The sequence below is a fragment of the Salvelinus fontinalis genome, chromosome 33, assembly GCF_029448725.1.
Source record: "Salvelinus fontinalis isolate EN_2023a chromosome 33, ASM2944872v1, whole genome shotgun sequence".
Classification (NCBI taxonomy): domain Eukaryota; kingdom Metazoa; phylum Chordata; class Actinopteri; order Salmoniformes; family Salmonidae; genus Salvelinus; species Salvelinus fontinalis.
The window spans coordinates 39,143,523-39,164,132 of record NC_074697.1 but is presented as its reverse complement, the minus strand read 5'-3'; the positions used below and the strand labels follow the sequence as shown (position 1 = coordinate 39,164,132).

Below are 20,610 nucleotides of genomic sequence, written 5' to 3'. Positions count from 1 at the left end.
TTTTTTGGTATTATGGCGGTCCGCAAACAAATGTTCTAGGTGCATGCCGCCATCTACTGTATTGGCTGTGTATCAGCCTACTATGTATCTATTCATTACACTTTATGAAAAAATTATCCTACCACCCATTAAAATATCATCACTATTCCACTACTTTGGTCCTATCTAATCCTGCACCTGGCCAGCAGCCTGGGAGTACGGGACAATGTCGTTCAAAACACCTTGTAACTCTTCTGCAGTACAATCTTGTACGCCCAAGTACTTCTCTGCAGCTGCCACCACAACATCTATCCTCTGTGATTTACATTCCATTCCTGCGGTACAGTTGACCACCATGGCCATGTACGCCAAAAAAACAACCTTACCAAAGCACGTTATTCCTATCACTCTCTATTGACCTCGTCCTACTCACAGGGATCCTCTTAGGATCCGTCACCCTTACAAAAAATATTGCTGTTTTGAAACTGCAGTAAAAGTGCAGTAACTGCAGTCGACTGTAGTATTTTGGACACCGTAATTGCAGAATAACTGCAGTGTCCTGCAGTTGAACTGCTGTTATACTACAAAATCACTGTTATTTTGGACGCAGTATTTGCAGCATACTGCAGTTATAGATGCACAATTGAGATCATCCTGTCGGGCTGTATCACCGCCTGGTACGGCAAATGCACCACCCACAACCGCAGGGCTCTCCAAAGGGTGGTGCGGTCTGCACAACACATCACCGGGGGCAAACTACCTGCCCTCCAGGACACCTACAGCACCCGATGTCACAGGAAGGTCAAAAAGATCATTAAGGACAACAACCACCCGAGCCACTGCCTGTTCACCCACTACCATCCAGAAGGCGAGGTCAGTACTGCTGCACTAAAGCTGGGAGAGAAATTGAAAAATAGCTTCGATCACAAGGCCATCAGACTGTTAAACAGCCATCAATAACACAGAGAGGCTGCTGCCTACATACAGACTTGAAGTCATTGGCCACTCTAACAAATGGATCACTAGTCACTTTATTAATGCCACTTTAATAATGATGTTCACATACCTTGTATTACTCATCCCATATGTATATACTGTATTTTATACCATCTATTGCATCTTGCCTATGCCACTTGGTCATTGCTCATCCATATATTTATATGTACACATTCTTATTCAATCCCTTTACTTAGATTTGTGTGTATTAGGTAGTTGTTGTGGAATTGTTATATTACTTGTTAGATATTGCGGCACTGTCTGAACTAGAAGCACAAGCATTTCGCTACACTCGCGATAACATCTGCTAACCATGCATCTGTGACTAATAAAATTTGATTTGATACTGCCGTTATACTGCACTTTGACAGCAATCTTTTTCCGTAAAGGTGGACTCATCTTCCTCTACTATTCTCTTTAGTGCCTCAGCATATGACACCTGCATTACTCTGATCCTGGCAACCTCAACCTGCCTTTCTCTCAGGGTACACCTCTGATCTCCAGCACCATGGGTACCCCTACTGTTTCCACACACACACACAACCTTTTTCACCGATACTACACAATCCTTTGTCTTATGTCCTCCTGCACACTTCTCACATCTAGGAATATCCCTCCTACACACTACTGTCACATGACCATAAGCTTGAAACCTAAACCAGTAATGGGTTCCGGTCAAAAGCTCTCATGGTATAACTGACACATCCTAACTTGCCTTTATCTGGTAAAAACTCTGCATCAAAACTCAGAAGTACAGACAGTGTCATCTCTGTTTCACCACCCTCTCCACCGGGGGTCTCCGTTGCACCAAACAGTGGGTGTCACAGACACCAGGAATCTTGAACTTCAGTTGAGCCTCCTCAACACTTAACGCCACTCCAGTTATCACTCCTTTCAATGGCACCCTGCTCTGGAGAGGTTAGCAAGTCACAGTTCTTCTCCCCAGTCAGGTGGTGCAGAGTGCACGTTCCTCTGGATGGCAGAAATACAAAAAAATAAACAAGATTCCACTTTCGCTGACCCACCATTCCCCAAACTCTTCTCCACCCAACCTGACACCACATATGAATCACCCAGAAGGCAAGGATCCATTCTCTCCAAAAATCTCACTCCCAAAAACATCCCCAAAAACATCTTTATCGCCATCTGAATGAGGCTCAAACTCTGCGTTCTTCACCGCACCTGCCACCGCAGTTAATTCATCCTCACTAGTCATGTTAAATTTTAGTCTGTAGCACTCAATATTTACTCTTAATATGTTCCATCTTCTTCCTTTTTCCCTGCCCACCTTCTTACCCCCACAGACGTTAGTTTCTTCTGTAGCGAACATAGAGTAGTTTAAGAATTCCGTTTGAGTCGTCAGGCAAGCTTTCTGCATACACAGTCTGAATTAAAGCACTGCCAGAATGTAGAATACAATTGCATTTGGACTTACTCTACCGGTTGTCTGTGTGGTTGGTCCTTATTCGGGTCAAAATCTGAGAAATAATATCCACACGACAGTATTATTCACCTGACCTTTTAGAGCAACGATACAGCCGTTGAGATTTTTCTATCACCTGGCACATGCACAAAACCTTGTAAACACCTGCAAGACTTTGGTTAGTATGCATACATTGCGTGGATGTACTTCCGTCTTGTGCACATCCCTTAGGTGATGAGCAAACAAATCTTGATAGCCATACACAGAGACCCGCGTTTTGAAGTCAATGTAATAATACTTTCCTGTGGATATTTTGTCTCAAATTCTACCAGCAGAACGAAATCAGTGGACAACAGGTAAAGTTCAAAATACGTTTATTCTACATTTTGACTTGTAAAGGGACTGTTTGGATTTTTTTCAACTATATGTGAAGAGAGTGGACCCATTGACACTCAGATTCGTAGAGGTTTGTACTTTATCAAAAGAATAAGCCATCTCCTGATGTTTTTTTTTCTCCACATTCTCTCACTGTAAGACATACAGTGGCAAGAAAAAGTATGTGAACCCTTTGGAAATACCTGGATTTCTGCATAAATTGGTCATAAAATTTGATCTGATCTTCATCTAGGTCACAACAATAGACAAACACAGTCAGCTTAAACTAATAACACATGCCAAAGAGTGATCTTTCACAACTGCTGAACGAAAAATGTTCGGCTATTTCCGTGACAAACGTATGAGAACGTAATGTTTATGTCGTCATATTCGGAATATCCCGCCCCTTCTCTTTGGAGGAGACAGTCAGACATTTTAAGTGGATGAGTTTCATTTTACAGCGCAACTGTAGGACGGAGAATCTCAGGACACAATTTCAACCTATTTCTCTAACAACTGTTAGTGGGGAATTGACTACTATGAACTGAAACTCTTCCTTAAACCATTAACAAGTACTGTAGATCCAAGTTAAGTGACGCATAAGCCAGTAGAGTTGTAATTTTTTTTGCACCTAAATGTAGCTAGAGGAAATGGCTGTGGAAAGCATGACTGTCCATCCAAACTCCCCAACAACAACCAACCACGAACACAGTCTTCTCACTGACGAAAGGTCGAGTAATTCTACAATCATATTTCTATCAAACTATTTATTTGTCCTGTGCTTTTTAGGTATAAAAAGCCCGGGTTTCTTTTTCCTTTTTTTCTTTCAAAGGGATTAAACTCGCCTTTTTCTGGGGAACAAGTACAGAGGTAACGAACGCCATCTTGAAACGTTGCTCAGCGCAAACTGGAAGGTCAAATATGAACCTGGGATCTGTTCAGTTTGAATAAGTATTTCAAGGAGTTATTTTATGAAGAAAAAAGACCATCAGTTCAAATAATCCATCAAAGTTGCATCCCCACCAAAGTAGAGTGAATGAAGAAAAAATATTTTTGCTTGTTAATTGTCCACCATCAACTTAACTAGCAAAAATGTATTTCTGAATAGATTTCAAATTAGCTATATGTCCAAGACGTTTTTGAACACAAAAGCTTTGCAAAATTGCATCGCAAAGACAGCTAGCTAACGTTCCAACTCGCTAGCTAGCTGCCCTCCGTGGAAAAAAAGCCAGTTAGCTAACTATCCGCCAAGCCAATAGGGCGAATTTTAACAGTTTCATAATTAATCATTACATTCTAGGTTTATCAGGTCAGACAAAGACTTGATTGCAATGGATTAATAGTCAGTTGTTGGACATTGGAGGTATTTCCTTTATTAGCACTCATGCTTAAGTAACAAAGTGGCTAACTAGTTACGCTAACTACGCAGTTCATTTTTTGCTAGCTAGCTTGCCAGACCAATCTAGTTAGTAAGCAAAGGCCGCCATTGGGCCTGTCTTTTTTTTTTAGCAACTAGATAGTTGTGTTGAAAGCATTTTGTCATTGGAATTGATGCAGCTGTTCACTTGTCACCCTATATATAGACAGAGCCCTCTTAAATCGGCGAATAAAATGAATTGATTCGATTAGTTAACGTTAGCTACCTATGAAGTTCGCTATTGGTCCACGGGCTAATGTTAACTAAGCCAACTAGCTAGGGATTGATATAACGTTTAATCACTAACAATTAACAAATTGATACATTTCCATGGCGTGAAATTGATCATACTAACTACTCAGCAAAAATGTAACAAACGTGATTGCACAATTGTTTTAGCATGCTCATCCACTTTAATGTTTGTGCCACCCATTTAAAACAAAACAAAAGTTATTACTAGATCTGTACATGAATGGATTTAACATTTTCTTCCTTTGCAAGTTCAGGAAAATTGCCTAATTTCGTGCCCCTATAAAGTTTCTTCTCGGGTCAGACTGCTATATTACTATATTACTTGTTATCCCAAACACCCACCAAATCCCAGCACTGTGTTGAACGTTTGCAAAGCATTTCAGATGTCTAAAAAGTCAAGTAAACCACAAATGTTACCTGATTTCCCTGTCTGTCCCCCCCAACAACCCAAGTTATACCATTTCCACAAACCCTAATAATAAAGTGGGAAGACCACTATTATGTTCCAAAAACTTTTGGGGTGGGAGAAATGGTCATACCAGTGCTTTTGAGTGCAGAATGTGAAGAAAACCTCTCACAGTAAGTACTTCCCATCATTTTGATTAAGGCCCATTGTTTGTAGTTTAATTGATTATTAGGGAACTTTTTGACCTTTTTAATTAAGCTGTAATCTTGTGATGATGCATGAAAAGTATTGTAAAATGTATTTTTAAGTGAAAATGTAAGTTTACATGACTGATTGTATCTAGTACTTTCAGCATTAACTCAGTTTATGCTTTTGGAACTACATAGGGTGTGTCCTGTGCACGCACACAACTTTATAGCAACTGTAAAGGTTGTCTTGTTTGAAGTGTGATTATCCTTAGATTGCATATTATTTATTTTTATTAGGCTATATTTTTGGATTCAAGTGTAACTTTTTTTCTGTTCATAGTTTCTTGGGGTAGAGTAGACTAGAGCCTTATCTAATTGGCAGTAGTGAGTGCTATCATTTCCTGACCCCGCTGTTGTTATTGGAGTGATGCATCCTTTTTTTTGCAAAGTCTTTGATGTGGGCTATTAAACCCAGAGGAAGCTGTTGACAGGTGTTTTGCATTTGCCATTTAACACATTTGTCAGGACATCTAACCAGCCTGACAATATAATTTTTATATACAACTCTTTATTACCGTAATGTTAATAAACCAAAACACCTGTAACCTCAGTTTGAAATAGGCTACTACATAATGTTATAAGAGTAAGTTTAGGTTTGTCTAGGTTTAGGTAAGTCTAGGTTTCGCTAGACCCTAACGTCTCTTTACACAGCGAAATGGTTTGGCATAATCCCAGCCAATGGGAGTGGCACACCTCTGTATAGGTTGGCTTGACTGGCATCTGAACTAAGCAATATCACGATGAAGCGTTTTGCTTGTCCGCAGAATCCTGAATACTTGAACCTGGCAACCCACTAGAGAAAGTGGCAAGGAGTCAGAGCTATGTCAGTAGAGCCTTTGTTCTGTGTACGTGCCCATGTCAGTCCATAGAACCCCCAGCAATGCAAAGTTCTGCGCTCATCAAGAATGGCCTCATTGTGCCTCTTGAAGGACATGAGTGATCTTGATTCAAGGGTTGGCTGTGCTGAGTTAAATTATGTTGACTCCATTGTTTTATGCCAGGTGGTAATACCATGCCATTGACAATGAAGGAAAAAATGTATCAACTTGCAGTTTTAGATGAATTTGGTTTATTTAAGAGTGACTAGATCTATATCTGGTCCCTCTGGCTGAGAGTAAACTTAGGATAACTAAACGTAAGGAGGAGCAGGAGACTTTAGTAAAACCCAGCAACCCTCAGGCCCAGGAGGAAAGTCATGTCCTACATAGGAAGTTAGTATGTTGAGGATGTGGTGTGGACTGTGTTGGTGTGAGTATAAAGAGAGATCAGTCAACATTTATTTGTGTCAATTGGCCTATAGGCCTATGTCCACAGATTGGGTCTGTGTGCTCAGAGTATAGTCTATTCTATAGCCTACATCAAACTCATTGTTTTACTACCAAAACCATTTCTGTGTACTTTGGCCAAAAGTCAGAATTGTAATCTGTATTTGAATAATCAAATAAAGGCCTAACCTGTACCATTTTGAAGTTAGGCTAAACCAGACACTTAAAGCGAGACTGTTACTCAAGCCTGCTCTGATCAGGGTCAGCAAATATCCCTTCACTCTGTAGGCTGGACTCTGGCTATAGAGACGCTTCAAATGGACATAGTGGTTATATCCTACTTATCACCCTCAGGGCGGCGCACAATTGGCCCAGTGTCGTTAGGGTTTGGCCGAGGTATGCCGTCATTGTAAATACAAAATTGTTTTTAGCTGACTTTCCTAGTTAAATAAATAAAAAATACAAATCACCACCACCACACATGCCTTATTGTCACGCCAGTGTATTTCAGTAAATCATGTAATGGCGCGCCTCTGTGGAACTACACCTTGAAAGCTGGCAGGGAGAAAAGGTATCTGTTTCTAATTTAGGCCCAGCTATTCCAGGCCCACATTTAGGCCCAGCTATTCCAGTTTTAATACAGTTTTAACCATTGCAGTTTCCTGTGTAATGTTTGAGATTTGTATTGGTTGGTGGTTAAATATTTTAATCTTCTAAGCAAGCATATTGCATGCTGTTGAGGACTGTTGACAGATGAAATTGACTGATCTTCACTGATAAATAGCAGACTGTTTAAGATCATTTTTGTTATGTAAACACTTTGATCTCCCCGCACAGGAATGACTAGCTCGATTTAGTGATGGGCCTATTGCTTTCAAAATGTCCTTGAAATGAATGTTGATGTTGAATCCACCCTGTATATTGAAGGCCAACGGATTCTGCATGTCCAGCAGTACTGAATCCCCCTCCCCACCAGTTGCATCATCATAGTTGCATCACTCTCAACTTTTCCCAGTCCAAAGAGACAAAACAGTGAAGCTCAAAGTGTACACATTACACACACATGGAAATGTCATACCTATAGCAAAATGCAGAGAAACTTGCTGTTACTGATTGCTGTCCCATATATTAACTGCCATATAATTTGTTTACCACAGACCACACCCACCTTATCCCTGTCCTCCTCACGATAACTCAGCTTGTTTTGACACATATACCACACAGCCTTTACACCCTAGCAGTCCTATCTCCAGCATACAGTCAGTAGGCCTATGTGTTCAATCTAAGAAAAACATGATCTGTCCCTCTGACTCTCAGCAGACACTAGATCCTTTATGTCACCCACAGTAACAGCCAACTGTCAACCCAGTCACCCAAACACTCATAACTCATCAGAATGTTCCAGCAGAGCAGCCTACGTTGTGTCATGGTTTGTGGGTGAACGGTGGTGTGATTAACGTTTGATGAGTTCAGAGAAACAGAGCTCTCAGACATTATCATAGGATAACAACAGCTGATTGGCCCTGAGGATAACCGCATTATCTCCACTGTCAAAACAAACATACAGAAATGCACAAGGAAACGCCGTAATTAGTGACTGAAACCCACAAATTAAATTCTTCACGTTAGAACATGAGGGAAGTGACTCCCTCGGGGTATACAAGTCATCAATGTAGAACGGGTACACCTGAATTTTGCAATGTTACCTCAACCATGAAAAAGGAATGATCCATATTCCCAACCTAGCACTCAGTTGTTAATGCCATTTTATTCCACTTTACCTTTCCCCAGACAAAAAGCTTTGATCCCTTATTGTTATGGTCTGGTGGTGGTGTCTAGGAATGTAATGTTCACCACCCAGGAACCATCCACCTGTCCCATACTGGGAGTCCAAACATGAACTACGCGTTTGAGACCGGAGTGTGGCTTGAACAGCATTTTGATGTCCTGTCTATCTGTTCTCTGTTTGTCACAGACGTGAGGATGGTGAGCTGGAAGAAGGGGAGCTGGAGGATGATGTTGGAGAGGTGGAGGTGGCAGAGGAGCCCAGCACCGGGGGAGGAGGAGAAGATGGAGGTGAAGGTGAAGAAGCAACAGCAGCAGAGGCGGCCCCCCCAGAGAAAATTCACCGTAGCAAAGAGCGCCACGCCAGCGGCGACGAGAAGGATGACGAGAAGGCCCGCCGCCACAAGAGGAAGAGGAAAAAAGAGAGGGAGCGGGAGAAGGAGAAGAGGAGAGCCAAGAAGAGACGCAAATCCAAGCACAAAGTAAGATAGCATGTGTGTGTGTTTCACATCCAGCTCTCATCGTCCTATACAGACCCTTCAGATCAGGGATGTTATTGCTTTCTTACTGTTTAGTCTAAATGTTTCTTCGTACTTTGTCACTCAACCTATCTCTCTTTCTGTGTTGTGTGTGGTGTTACAGCGTCATGCCTCCTCCAGTGATGACCACTCAGACTTTAGCGACGACTCTGACTACAGCCCAAGTGAGAAGAGGAAGTATCGGGACTATAGCCCTACGTACCCCCCTTCTGTAAGTTACCCCATGGCGGCACTCTAAATCACATGATACTTGCTGCAAAGTTGCTAGTCTGTTTGTCACCATGTAATTACAGTGGTCTAACAATGATTTTGTTTCCTACCCAGTCCCTTGGAGGTTACCCACCAGCTCCGTCCTCTGGCCACGGGGGCCCCATGCCTAAGAAGGGCAGCTACGTAAAGATGGACAAGCAAAGCTACGGGGGCTACGGCGATTATGAAGAGGAGAACTACGAGGGAGAGGAGGATGAGGAGATGGGCGATGAAGACTACGATGACTTCACCAAGGAGCTCAACCAGTATCGCAAGGCCAAGGAGGGAGGCAGCGGCGATGGAGGTGGAAGGGGCAACTGTCGCGGGGGCAGAGGTAGAAAAAATGGGGTCAGAGGTGAATTGAACGACCCTTACTAGTTTGCTTGCATGTCCCCGCGTGCCGTGGAGATGCTGACACAAGGTGCTGACTGTTTCTTTTTCTTTCTCCACAGGAGGTAAAGGTCGTATGAAGAACCAGAGAGGTCGAGGAGGCATGAGAGGAGGAGGGCGTGGAGGTAGAGGAAGAGGAGGGAGCAGGGGTCGGGGACGAGGGGGCAAGATGGGCGGAGACAATGAGGACGGAGAAGGGATGATGTATGGAGGAGGAGGAGGAGGAGACGAGATGGAGGTGAGTCAAAGACGGTCATCCTCTGGCCCCAGATGCACAGATCATTTCACATTGTTTATCAATGATACTGGTGTGCTTGCTAAATTATATTGTTTTGGGAAGTATATTGTTTTGTTTCTGAATTGTTCCTCATCCAGTTGATGTTGTGTTCTAGTATGGAGATGATGACTATGACCATATGGGTGAAGATGACTATGATGAATACTCTCAGTACAGGAAGTCCAAAGACCGTGGAAGGGGTGAGTTGGCTGTCAGAATGTGAAGGATTACCACTATTATTCACACTACACAATACTTAGTCATGCTACTGTAATACAGACATGCTAGGTTAGCTGTTCTGATGTCCTTCCTAAGTAAACATGCTTTGCACCCAATCCAAAATGGTTGCCTGTCTTGTTCCATTGTAGCCCACTGATGAAGTGTCTCTCTCTCTGCTCCAACCAGGTGGTAAAGGTGGGCGGGGGCGGGGCCGGGGGAAACAGGGGCGTGGTATGAACCGGGGAGGCCGAGGGAGGAATCGGGGGAGAGGCCGAGGGGGCGGAGACCAGGGTCACGATGAGGACAACAATGGAGACAATGGGGACATGGGGGTGAGAATAAAACCAACTACAACACCTTACAGACCTGCTCGCTCATCTGAATGAATACTCAACCTGTACAAGTTTCTGATAACACACTGAAACTGGTAATGCTTGTTTGCTTGTGTTGTGGTGCAGGATGGAGGAGGAGGCCAGCACAACAAGCACCAGGGGGACAAGCACCAAGACAAGAAAGGGAAAGCCATCTGCAAGTACTACATGGAGGGCCGCTGTACTTGGGTAAGAAGGAAATCATGGAATTTGAGCAGAGATAATGTTCTTGCCAGGCATTCTCAATAGAATGTCAAATCATTCTTCTTCTGACATATGTTACCGTCAACTGCTTTTTAAAATCTTATCCGAACGTGATTTTTATTGTTTTAACGCTTTGCCAACTTTCCAGGGGGAACACTGCAACTTCAGCCACGACATTGAGCTGCCCAAGAAGAAAGAACTCTGCAAGTTCTACATCACCGGCTTCTGCGCGCGGGCTGAAAACTGCCCCTACATGCATGATATCCTTTACCTGCAGTCCACTTTTTATCAGATAGGACATTTCCTATATTTCCTTCAGTGTGTGTTTCCAGCTAGCATAGCTAGAACGGCCATACTAGTTGTCAAGTTTAGTATAGCCTATATCAGTGCTACCCCCGAGACAGTCTTTGAGTGAGTTCAGTCCATCCAGGCCTTCCATAGTTCCTTAACTCCCCAGCACGTGATTTCCCCTGCAAGCTGTTCCACACCACCGGGAGCTGTGTGAATGGAGACGAATGCATGTTCTCCCACGAGCCTCTCACCGACGACACCCAAGACCTGCTAAACAAGGTGAGCCATCCTCAAGTGGATTTAGACACCAATTCTCTCTGTTTCTTTAACTCACTCTCCTCTGTGTTAGTTTGTTAACCCCTTTTGACCACCTTTTCACCTCATGTTTGTAGATGCTGGCGGAGGATGCCGAGGCTGGAGCTGAGGATGAGAAGGAGGTGGAGGAGCTAAAGAAGCAGGGGATCAACCCCCTTCCCAAGCCTCCTCCTGGGGTGGGCCTGCTCCCGACACCGCCCAGACCAGGGCCACCCGACAACTCTGGCCCTGGGGACTTTGGATCTCCTGGACCACCACAGGGCCCCATGTCCCCCAACGGCCTCCCCGGCCCAGGGCCTAACCAAGGGCCCGGTCCCTGTCCTGGTCCCATTCCCGCCTACCCAGACAGTTGCCCCTACCAGGGACCTCCCAACCCCAATGGTCCCGCACCCCCATCCATGGGCCCCCCACCCCCCTGTCCTGGCAATGGAGGGAAGAAGATCCCCTCGTTGTTTGAGATCAAGGTGCACCCCACGGGACAGCTAGCTCAGAAACTAGCTAATCACAGGTGAGCTTTTCACATCCATCCAAACCTATTTATGTGGCTTTTATAGTTTGAGTATGCGCTAGGAACATGGTATAACTCAACGATCTTTCTCTCTGCAGAGGTCAGACCCCAGGAACTGCCACAGGCCAAGCTGGCACCACTGGCCCCCAAGGGCACCCCGGTGGGCCTGGTGGGCCTCCGCCTCGGTTCCCTCCACCTGGCATGATGCCCCCAGACATGTCCATGGGTCCTCCCCCACCCATGGGCCCTGGAGGACCCCCCATGATGCCAGGCTTTGGCCCAGAAGGGGGGCCTATGATGCCCCCCGGACCTCCTCCAGGGGGTAACTTCTTTGATAACTTCTTCAACCAGCAGCAAGACATGAATATGGACGGGGTGGTGGAGGAAGGTGAGCTGAGCTGATATCGTATCACATCATGAACAAAGCATACAATCACTGTTCGCATCAGAGACTAATGTTGGCTCCTCCAATATCATTTCAGATTGAATCTAAACCTGCGCTGTTATGTGTCTCTGAGAGTGTTCTGTATTGTAGTTGTCAACCTTCCTCCTGTACCTTTCAGGTGATCACTTCCAGGGCTTTGGAGGGATGGACGTGAAAGAAGCAAGAGGATCGGGAGGAAACCAGAGCTCCGTGGGAGGCCCCGACGTCCCCGCAAACGGAGGCTCGGCCAATCAGCAGGCGGGGATGGGAGTGCCTGACTTTCTGCCGCCGGCCCAACGCATGCTGTTCATGAGAATTCAGCAGAAACAGCAGGAGGACGAGGAGAGGGCCAGACTTGCCAAGGGGGTAGGAGAGAGGGACGCGGAAGGTACGCTCTATATATATACATATATACACACACATACACACAGACAGACTGTAGACCAGGGGTGGGCAACATGCGTTCAATATTTTTGTTATCCTAAAATTCAAAATCACATATCTAAATGATCCTTGGTATGACCATTTTAAAACAATTTCACATGTTACCTTAGTAGACCCCCCCCAGGGTCATCATGGGCATTCATATGGAGTTTGTACCCTCTTTGGTGCTATAACAGCCTCCACTCTTCTGGGAAGGCTCTCCACTAGATGTAGGAACATTGCTGCGGGACTTGCTTCCATTTAGCCACAAGAGCATTAGTGAGGTCGGACACTGATATTGGGCGATTAGGCCTTGCTCGCAGTCGGTGTTCCAATTTATCCAAAAGGTGTTCGATGGGGTTGAGGTCAGGGCTCTGTGCAGGCCAGTCAAGTTCTTCCACACCGATCTCGACAAACCATTTCTATATAGACCTCACTTTGTGCAAGGGGGCATTGTCATGGTTAAACAGGAAAGGGCCTCCCCCAACTGTTGCCAAAACTGTACAGTTGGCACTATGTATTGGGGCAGGCAGCGTTCTCCTGCCTGGCATCCGTCAAACCCAGATTTGTCCATCGGACTGCCAGATGGTGAAGCGTGATTCATCACTCCAGAGAATGCATTTCCACTGCTCCAGAGTCCAATGGCGGCAAGCTTTAAACATTCCAGCCGACACTTGGCATTGCATATAGTGATCTTAGGCTTGTGTACGGCTGCTTGGCCATGGAATCTCCTTTCATGTAGCTCCCAACGAACAGTTCTTGTGCTGATGTTGCTTCCAGAGGCAGTTTGGAACTTGGTAGTGAACTCGGCGGTTCCGTTCTGTGAGCTTGTGTGGCCTACCACTTCACGGCTGAGCCGTTGTTGCTCCTAGACGTTTCCACTTCACAATAACAGCACTTACAGTTGACCAGTGCAGGTCAGAAATTTGACGAACTGACTTGTAGGAAAGGTGGTATCCTGTGACGATGCCACGTTGAAAGTCTCTTCAGTAAGGCCATTCTACTGCCAATGTTTGTCTATGGAGATTGCTTGGCTGTGTGCTCTGTATTTATACACCTGTCAGCTAGGGCTGGGCATTATGGGTGATATGACGATATATATCGTGTGACGATAGAAAAATGTCTATCGTTTCATATTATGCTCTATCGTTTATTTCGTTGTGTCGCAAATCACACTCTTTACGGCAATATTTTTCGTCAATTGGACGTTGCTTTGCGTGTAGAAGGAAATTTGCAATACAAACAAACATGGAGGAGAGTGAATGTGACACAGAGAACGGAGACCGTACCTAAGAGGGGCTACTTCGGTCGCATGGACGTGGTTTGGGTATGAAAAGTCTGACACGGACCAGAAAACCGCAGGCCGGTCCCGACAACAGGCTCAAACACCACTAACCTCTTTTACCACCTACGGAAGAATCATGTGAAACAGTACGGAGAGAGTCTACGGATGAGACCCAAAAAAGTAGAGTTGAGTGCTCAAAACAAACCACAGACAGACGTTGCAAGAGGCTTTTTCCCACGGCACACCATATGGCAAAGAATCACGAAGATGGAAGGAGATAACAGCTGCCGTTACAACTTACATCTGCAAAGATATGGCCCCAATTTACACAGTTGAGAAACGGGGGTTTTGTGAGTTGGTGCTCAACACTTGACCCAAGGTACCAAATGCAAATGCCTTTTATTTGTTGAGTATAATTCAAAATGTAATAAGAAATAGGCCTTTACGTGTGGTCATTTTATATAAACTATTTATTAATTGAATTGACAGAAAATGTATATATTGTGATATGTATCGTTCTTGGGATATGAAATTAGCTATATTGGGATATGAGATTTTGGCCATATCGCCCAGCCCTACTGTCAGCAACAGGTGTGGCTGAAATAGCCGAATCCACTAATTGGAATCGGTGTCCACATACTTTTGTATATATAGTGTATGTCAAATTATAATAGACCTATACGTTTTCAAATAACTATCCTTTTTCTGGCCTGCAAATTGCTTTTGATGAACAAATTGGTCCGAAAACATTATTGCCCCTGCTTTAGACACTGTATTGATAACTATTATGCTTAGACACTAATATAATGGCAAGCCAGCACAGACAAAAACATAAGTACTTCTACTGGGCCTGGTTAACCTGGCATGACTCCATCTCAATTCTCCATAGACAAAACACACAATTCCCACTGACACCGTATAAACAGTGCATTGGCAGTGCAAACACTGCAAGACTATGCTATATTAATACAGACACCATATAAATACTTGCTCTAGGTCGCACTCACCCGTATAGGCTACGTAGAGCACATAAAGTAGGTTGAGTCGAGTGCATATGCTGTGTAAACCCTGGCTACATCCCTGGCTGCACCATGGTCTAAAGTGTGCTCTATAAAGGGAATAGGGTGCCATTTGGAACGCATATAAAGCTAATGGTATTATTAACAAGTCGTACGGTTTTAGCCTCAAAGAGCTTGCGTAAATTTGGAAAATGTACAGTGTTCCTGTGGCCTTTTGTTTTGTTAGAAATGTATATGTGTCCTGAGGAGGCAGGAAATGTCTGTATGACACCGCTGACCCTCACTTGTAACCCTCGGCAGAGTCAACATCCTCTGGGCTCTGGTTGTGTAATACACTCCCATGGATCGGATTAGTGACTCCGATGGGCCTCTACTCCACTCCGTCGCTAGGTGGAGCTGTTGGTGTGTGAGACTACTAATTATGTTGGGCTCTGACATTGATTTAGGTCAGGATTCCCCAACTGGTGGCCCGTGGGCCAAAGTTTTATTGGGCCCCATAAGTTTTCTGAGATAAAAGACTAAAAACATTAGGAAATCAGCTACAAATTATTTTAATTTTGGATATATCGTGTGAAGTCGTAAATTTACATATACTTAGATTGGAGTCATTAAAACTCGTTTTTCAACCACTCCACAAATTTCTTGTTAACAAACTATAGTTTTGGCAAGTCGGTTAGGACATCTACTTTGTGCATGACACACGTAATTTTTCCAACAATTGTTTACAGACAGATTATTTCAATTATAGTTCACTGTATCACAATTCCAGTGGGTCAGAAGTTTACATACACTAAGTTGACTGTGCCTTTAATCAGCTTGGTAAATTCCAGAAAATTATGTAATGGCTTTAGAAGCTTCTGATAGGCAATTGGAGGTGTACCTGTGGATGTATTTATGACATCATGGGAAAATCAAAAGAAATCAGCCAAGACCTCCGAGAAAAAAATTGTAGGCCTCCACAAGTCTGGTTCATCCTTGGGAGCAATGCCTGAAGGTATCACGCTCATCTGTACAAACAATAGTACGCAAGTATAAACACCATGGGACCACGCAGCCATCATACCACTCAGGAAGGAGACGCGTTCTGTCTCCTAGAGATGAACGTACTTTGGTGCGAAAAGTGCAAATCAATCCCAGAACAACAGCAAAGGACCGTGTGAAGATGCTGGAGGAAACAGGTGCAAACGTATCCACAACAAAAAGAGTCCTATATCGACATAACCTGAAAGGCCGCTCAGCAAGGAAGAAGCCACTGCTCCAAAAGCGCCATAAAAAAGCCAGACTACGGTTTGCAACTGCACATGGGGACAAAGTTCGTACTTTTTGGAGAAATGTCCTCTGGTCTGATGAAACAAAAATAGAAGTGTTTGTCCATTAAGACCATCATTATGTTTGGAGGAAAAAGGGGGGCGCTTGCAAGCCGAAGAACACCATCTCAACCATGAAGCACGGGGGTGGCAGCATCATGTTGTGGGGGTGCTTTGCTGCAGGAGGGACTGGAGGAGGGACAGGAGGGAGGAGGGACTGCCAATGTCAGCAGAGAAACCTTAATGACTTGGAGACATCTGCAAAGAGGAGTGGGACAAAATCCCTCCTGTGATGTGTGCAAACCTGGGGGCCAACTACAAGAAACGTCTGACCTCTGTGATTGCCAACAAGGGTTTTCCCACCAAGTACTAAGTCATGTTTTGCAGAGGGGTCAAATGCTTATTTCCCTCATTAAAATGCAAATCAATTTATAACATTTTTGACATGCGTTTTTCTGGATTGTTTTGTTGTTATTCTGTCTCTCACTGTTCAAATACACCTACCATTAAAATGATAGACTGATCATTTCTTTGTCAGTGGGCAAACGTACAAAATCAGCAGGGGATCAAATACTTTTTTCCATCACTGTATGTAAACTTCCGACTTCAACTGTATGTTCCCAAGTATTCCCACGCATAATAGAGATACATGTGATCGTATACAAATGTTATCAAGGTTTGAAATTATTATGTTTTAGTCAAACATGTTTGGTATTCTTGCAGTCTACAAATGATTTGTAATTGTGTTCCGGTCACCTGACCATCCGCTCAAGAAACAATCAGCCCACGGCTAAATCTAGTTGATGATCTCTGATTTAGGTGGTTTTCGTTAGGGATGTGACAAATTGACAATTTTACTTTACGTTTAAATGGCTTTTTTAAAATCGGTTTTCCATTAAAACAATAAAAAAAATCAAACAATTCCACATCAATGCAGAATAACAATCTTATTACCTTTGTATGGCCACTAGGGAATGGCAATGAAGTTATATCTATCGCAGTCTTATACCCTTGAAAGGGCCTTGGCTAAGGCTATAAGGGGTCAGTCACCAGGCAGACCGTCAGAACCGTGCACTAGGGCTTTATACCTGCAATCAAAAGCTGTATCTCGCAATGGAATGCTGAATCTTGCAATTTCTTTGCTTGTAACATCTTCAAAAGTCAGTAAAGCAGGGCCTGTCATCAATGAAATAGGCTAGGATATTTTACACACTACAGACCGAAGACTGAACACTCAGTCTCATCATTAGCAAAAAGCAGGCGAGCCAGCTGCACTGTGATTTTTAAAAAATTGTGGGGGGGAAACATTCTTCTTAATGTTAAGGTTTTAACGTTTAAATGTTCACACCCCTGGTTTTCAGTGGTTGTGGTTCTACTTTATACCTTACAGACCGTCAGTACGGTTGACTATGTCACTGATTCCTGTTGCTTTATCTTCTAGGTGACTCAGCTAACTGGTACTCCAGTGAGGATGAGGATGGAGGCGGCAGTGTCACATCCATCCTGAAGACGCTCCGCCAGCAGAGCCAGGGGCCCCCCAAACCTGAGGGTCCTCCCAGCGACCCCCGCCTCCAGAAAGGCTCCCCAGCGCACCCCTCCATCCGACCGGCGGACTCCCGTCAGGGGGACCCCCGGCTGGCTCGCGACCCTCGCCTCTCCCGGGCCACAGACTCTGCTCAGGCGTTGGACTCTCCCAACCCCTCCTTGGCCACCATCACCCCTGCAGACCCCCGCCTGGCACGGCTCGCTACCGCCACCCTCACCCCCAAACCAGACGCCCCCCTGGTGTACAAGCCCCCGCCCCTCACGGCTCCCCCTGCAGAGGAGGAGGAGACGGAGAGGGTTCTGAGGGATAAGCCTGTGCCCATCCCCCTGGATCCCCTTATGGGTATGGCCCTGAGGGACCCACGCTCCCAGCTGAGGCAGTTCAGCCACATCAAGAAGGACATTCTCCTGCACATGCCCCCCTACGCTAAGACAGTGACATGGAACCCCGAGGACCTCATCCCTATCCCAATCCCTAAACAGGACCTCCTCCCCCTTCCCCCAGGCATCCCCCCTGTCTCAGCCTTGGACCCCCGCCTCTCACGCAGCCAGCAGCGAATCCATACGGCCCTCCCCCCTACCACACCCATCCCCCCTCCCTCCTTAGAACCCCCAGCCCCCTCCTCCTCCCTCCCAGACTTTGAACTGCTCTCTCGCATCCTCAAGACTGTTAACGCCTCATCCGGCCCCTCCCAGTCATCCCCTTCTCTCCCCCTTGTCCCTCCACCGGCCTTGTTGCCGGCGCCTCCTGCTTTGTTTCCCACCCCTGTCGACAAGCCCGTCGATCCTCGAATGTCCCGCAAAGCCCCCGCTGACCCCCGGCTCCAGCCGCAGAAATCTGTCCTGAAGCAGCCTTCAGAGTCCCCTGTCCCCCCTCTGACGGTCACCCCGGCAGCCCCTCCACCCACCTCCGGCTCCTCCTCCCCCACCATCGCCCCCTACGACCCTCGGCTACTGTCTGCAGGTGGAGTGGGTCGTGGAGGGGGAGCGGGTGTAGCTGGTGGCAGCAGTGTGCTGAGTGGTATCAGTCTTTATGATCCCCGGACTCCTGGTGCAGGTAAACTTGAGGGCCCTGGTGCTGCCACAAACACTACCCCCAGCAGCGGCCCCACAGAGCCCAAACCCAGTGAGGTGGCACCAGCTAAGCCCAAGGCCAAGGAGCCCCTGTTTGTCCGTAAGTCTGCCCTGGACCAGCCGGAGCCAGAGAAGAGCAGCGAGCAGTCCACTGACCGATACAACAGCTATAACCGGCCCAGGCCCAAGCCTGCACCCTCGCCCTCCACCGGGCCCCCCGGAGGTCCTGCTGCCTCTGTCTCCTCCACGGCCGGACAGGGCCCCCCTGGTGGTGCTGAGCAGGCCCCGGCGGGCGTCCACAACCTGCCTGTGTCCTCGCTCTTCAGCATGGTGAAACAGGCCAGCAAGCCCAGCGGGTCCGGCAGCCCTTTTGGTGGGAACAGCCCTGCCCAGCCTGGCGACACCACCACCACCACGGAGCAGGACAATGCTTCTCTGAAGGAGGTTTTCAAAGGCTTTGACCCCACGGCATCACCGTTCTGCCAGTGATATTTGATCCTACCCTGGTCGAACATTGTTTTAGAGACGAACACTGAACGCATCAGCAAGGAGCGCACTGAGGCAGAAGTTGGACTGGCCACAGACTGTGAACGTTTGAACATGTTGCTCAGGCGTCACACCTGCAGTGTTTGCTAATGAGATTCTATAACAGACTTTGGGGCCGGGGAGGGAGGGGGTGTGGGAGGGAGGGATATGTCAGAGTCTGGGAAAGAGCGAACTCTATTTTAAAACAAACAGATGTATAAATACATGTATTCTTTACGAGAGTCCCTCCCTACTTTAAGAGAAAACAATTATAGGACAAGAAAAACGAGTCCACAGATTTAAATGGGCTGTACTTTGTAATTTATGCTCCTCCTAGTCCTGTTCATTTTCCTGTTCATTTGTTTGTAACTCCAGTCTCCAAGCTCTCCCTTTTATCATCCGTTCTGTCCATATCCCACCAACCCGTTCACCTCAATAGCTTCCACTGTGTCGCCGTCAGAAGAATACTTGTCAATCATTGTAGCTTTTCTAGTACAATCACAGGCAAAGATAACACATAGAGAACATTCACTGCCACTCCCTCTGCCTGTTGCGTTATAACAGTACAGTATATTATATATGAATACAACTCTTTTGTTGCTTGATTTGAAGTCATTTCTTTGCACTGTCCGTCTGTTATCTGCCCGTCTTTCCCCTCTGTTGGCTCTCTTCTTTTTTTATATTTGAGCCCTCTGCTCTGTCAGCACTGTTATCTCTAACCTCTTCTGTCTGTCTGTTGTGTGTCGGGGTGAAGCCTATGAATATGTCGGCCATGTTGGTCCCACTACCCCACACACCCCTGCTTGAGGTTCCACTCACACCTCTCTGCCAGTCAGAACTGTGAATTGAAAACCACATAGTCCATCTGTCACACGAGATATGATCATTTTTATTTATTTTTTATACTTATGAGATATCTGCCTCTCCTGTCTCCTCCCTATGTCACATGACAGTTCATTCGAATCATTTGATATTGTAGGTGTGTGTGTGTGTGTGTGTGTGTGTGTGTGTGTGTGTGTGTGTGTGTGTGTGTATATATATATATATATACACACACACATCTATCACACGTGTGTGTTATATATATATATATATATATATATATATATATATATATATATAAAATTAGAAAGAAATACATTTATTTCCCCTGCATTTAAGTGGGATGCAGCCTGTAACCGTGAGAGGAGAAACAGACACTGACATTCTTGTTTTGTTGAAGGTTCAAACAAATAAAATAAACTTAATTCCATAGAGGTATGAAAGCCTGGCTACACAAGCATCTAGTTTTTTCTAGTTTTGTTTTGCCCTTTGCAAAAAGTGACTGTTTTGTAAATTGAACAGTGTCCTGTTTGACGAGAGGTAACATTTTGTAACTGTTCACTGTAGGGGAGGTTGTGAAGTATTTAATAAAGGCGATACGTGATCAACCAGTAACTGACCAGTGTTTCTCGTAGTTTGGTGGGCGGGCAGGCGTCTCTGTGGTAGTATGTCATCAT

At 45.4% G+C, this 20,610-nt stretch overlaps 1 protein-coding gene across 1 annotated transcript; it reads left to right on the top strand.

Moving 5' to 3' along the window:
* Window positions 1-3,178: 3,178 nt before the first annotated feature.
* On the top strand, window positions 3,179-20,548 carry LOC129832215 (zinc finger CCCH domain-containing protein 4-like). Its single transcript, XM_055896102.1, has 14 exons — window positions 3,179-3,503; window positions 8,337-8,628; window positions 8,789-8,896; window positions 9,010-9,268; window positions 9,387-9,562; window positions 9,717-9,801; window positions 10,007-10,152; window positions 10,279-10,380; window positions 10,544-10,655; window positions 10,856-10,965; window positions 11,079-11,509; window positions 11,608-11,897; window positions 12,073-12,321; window positions 17,409-20,548. The coding sequence occupies exons 1-14, from the start codon at window positions 3,424-3,426 to the stop codon at window positions 19,073-19,075; spliced, it is 4,107 nt and encodes a 1,368-aa protein (XP_055752077.1). The 5' UTR covers window positions 3,179-3,423; the 3' UTR covers window positions 19,076-20,548.
* The last annotated feature ends 62 nt before the right edge of the window (window positions 20,549-20,610 follow it).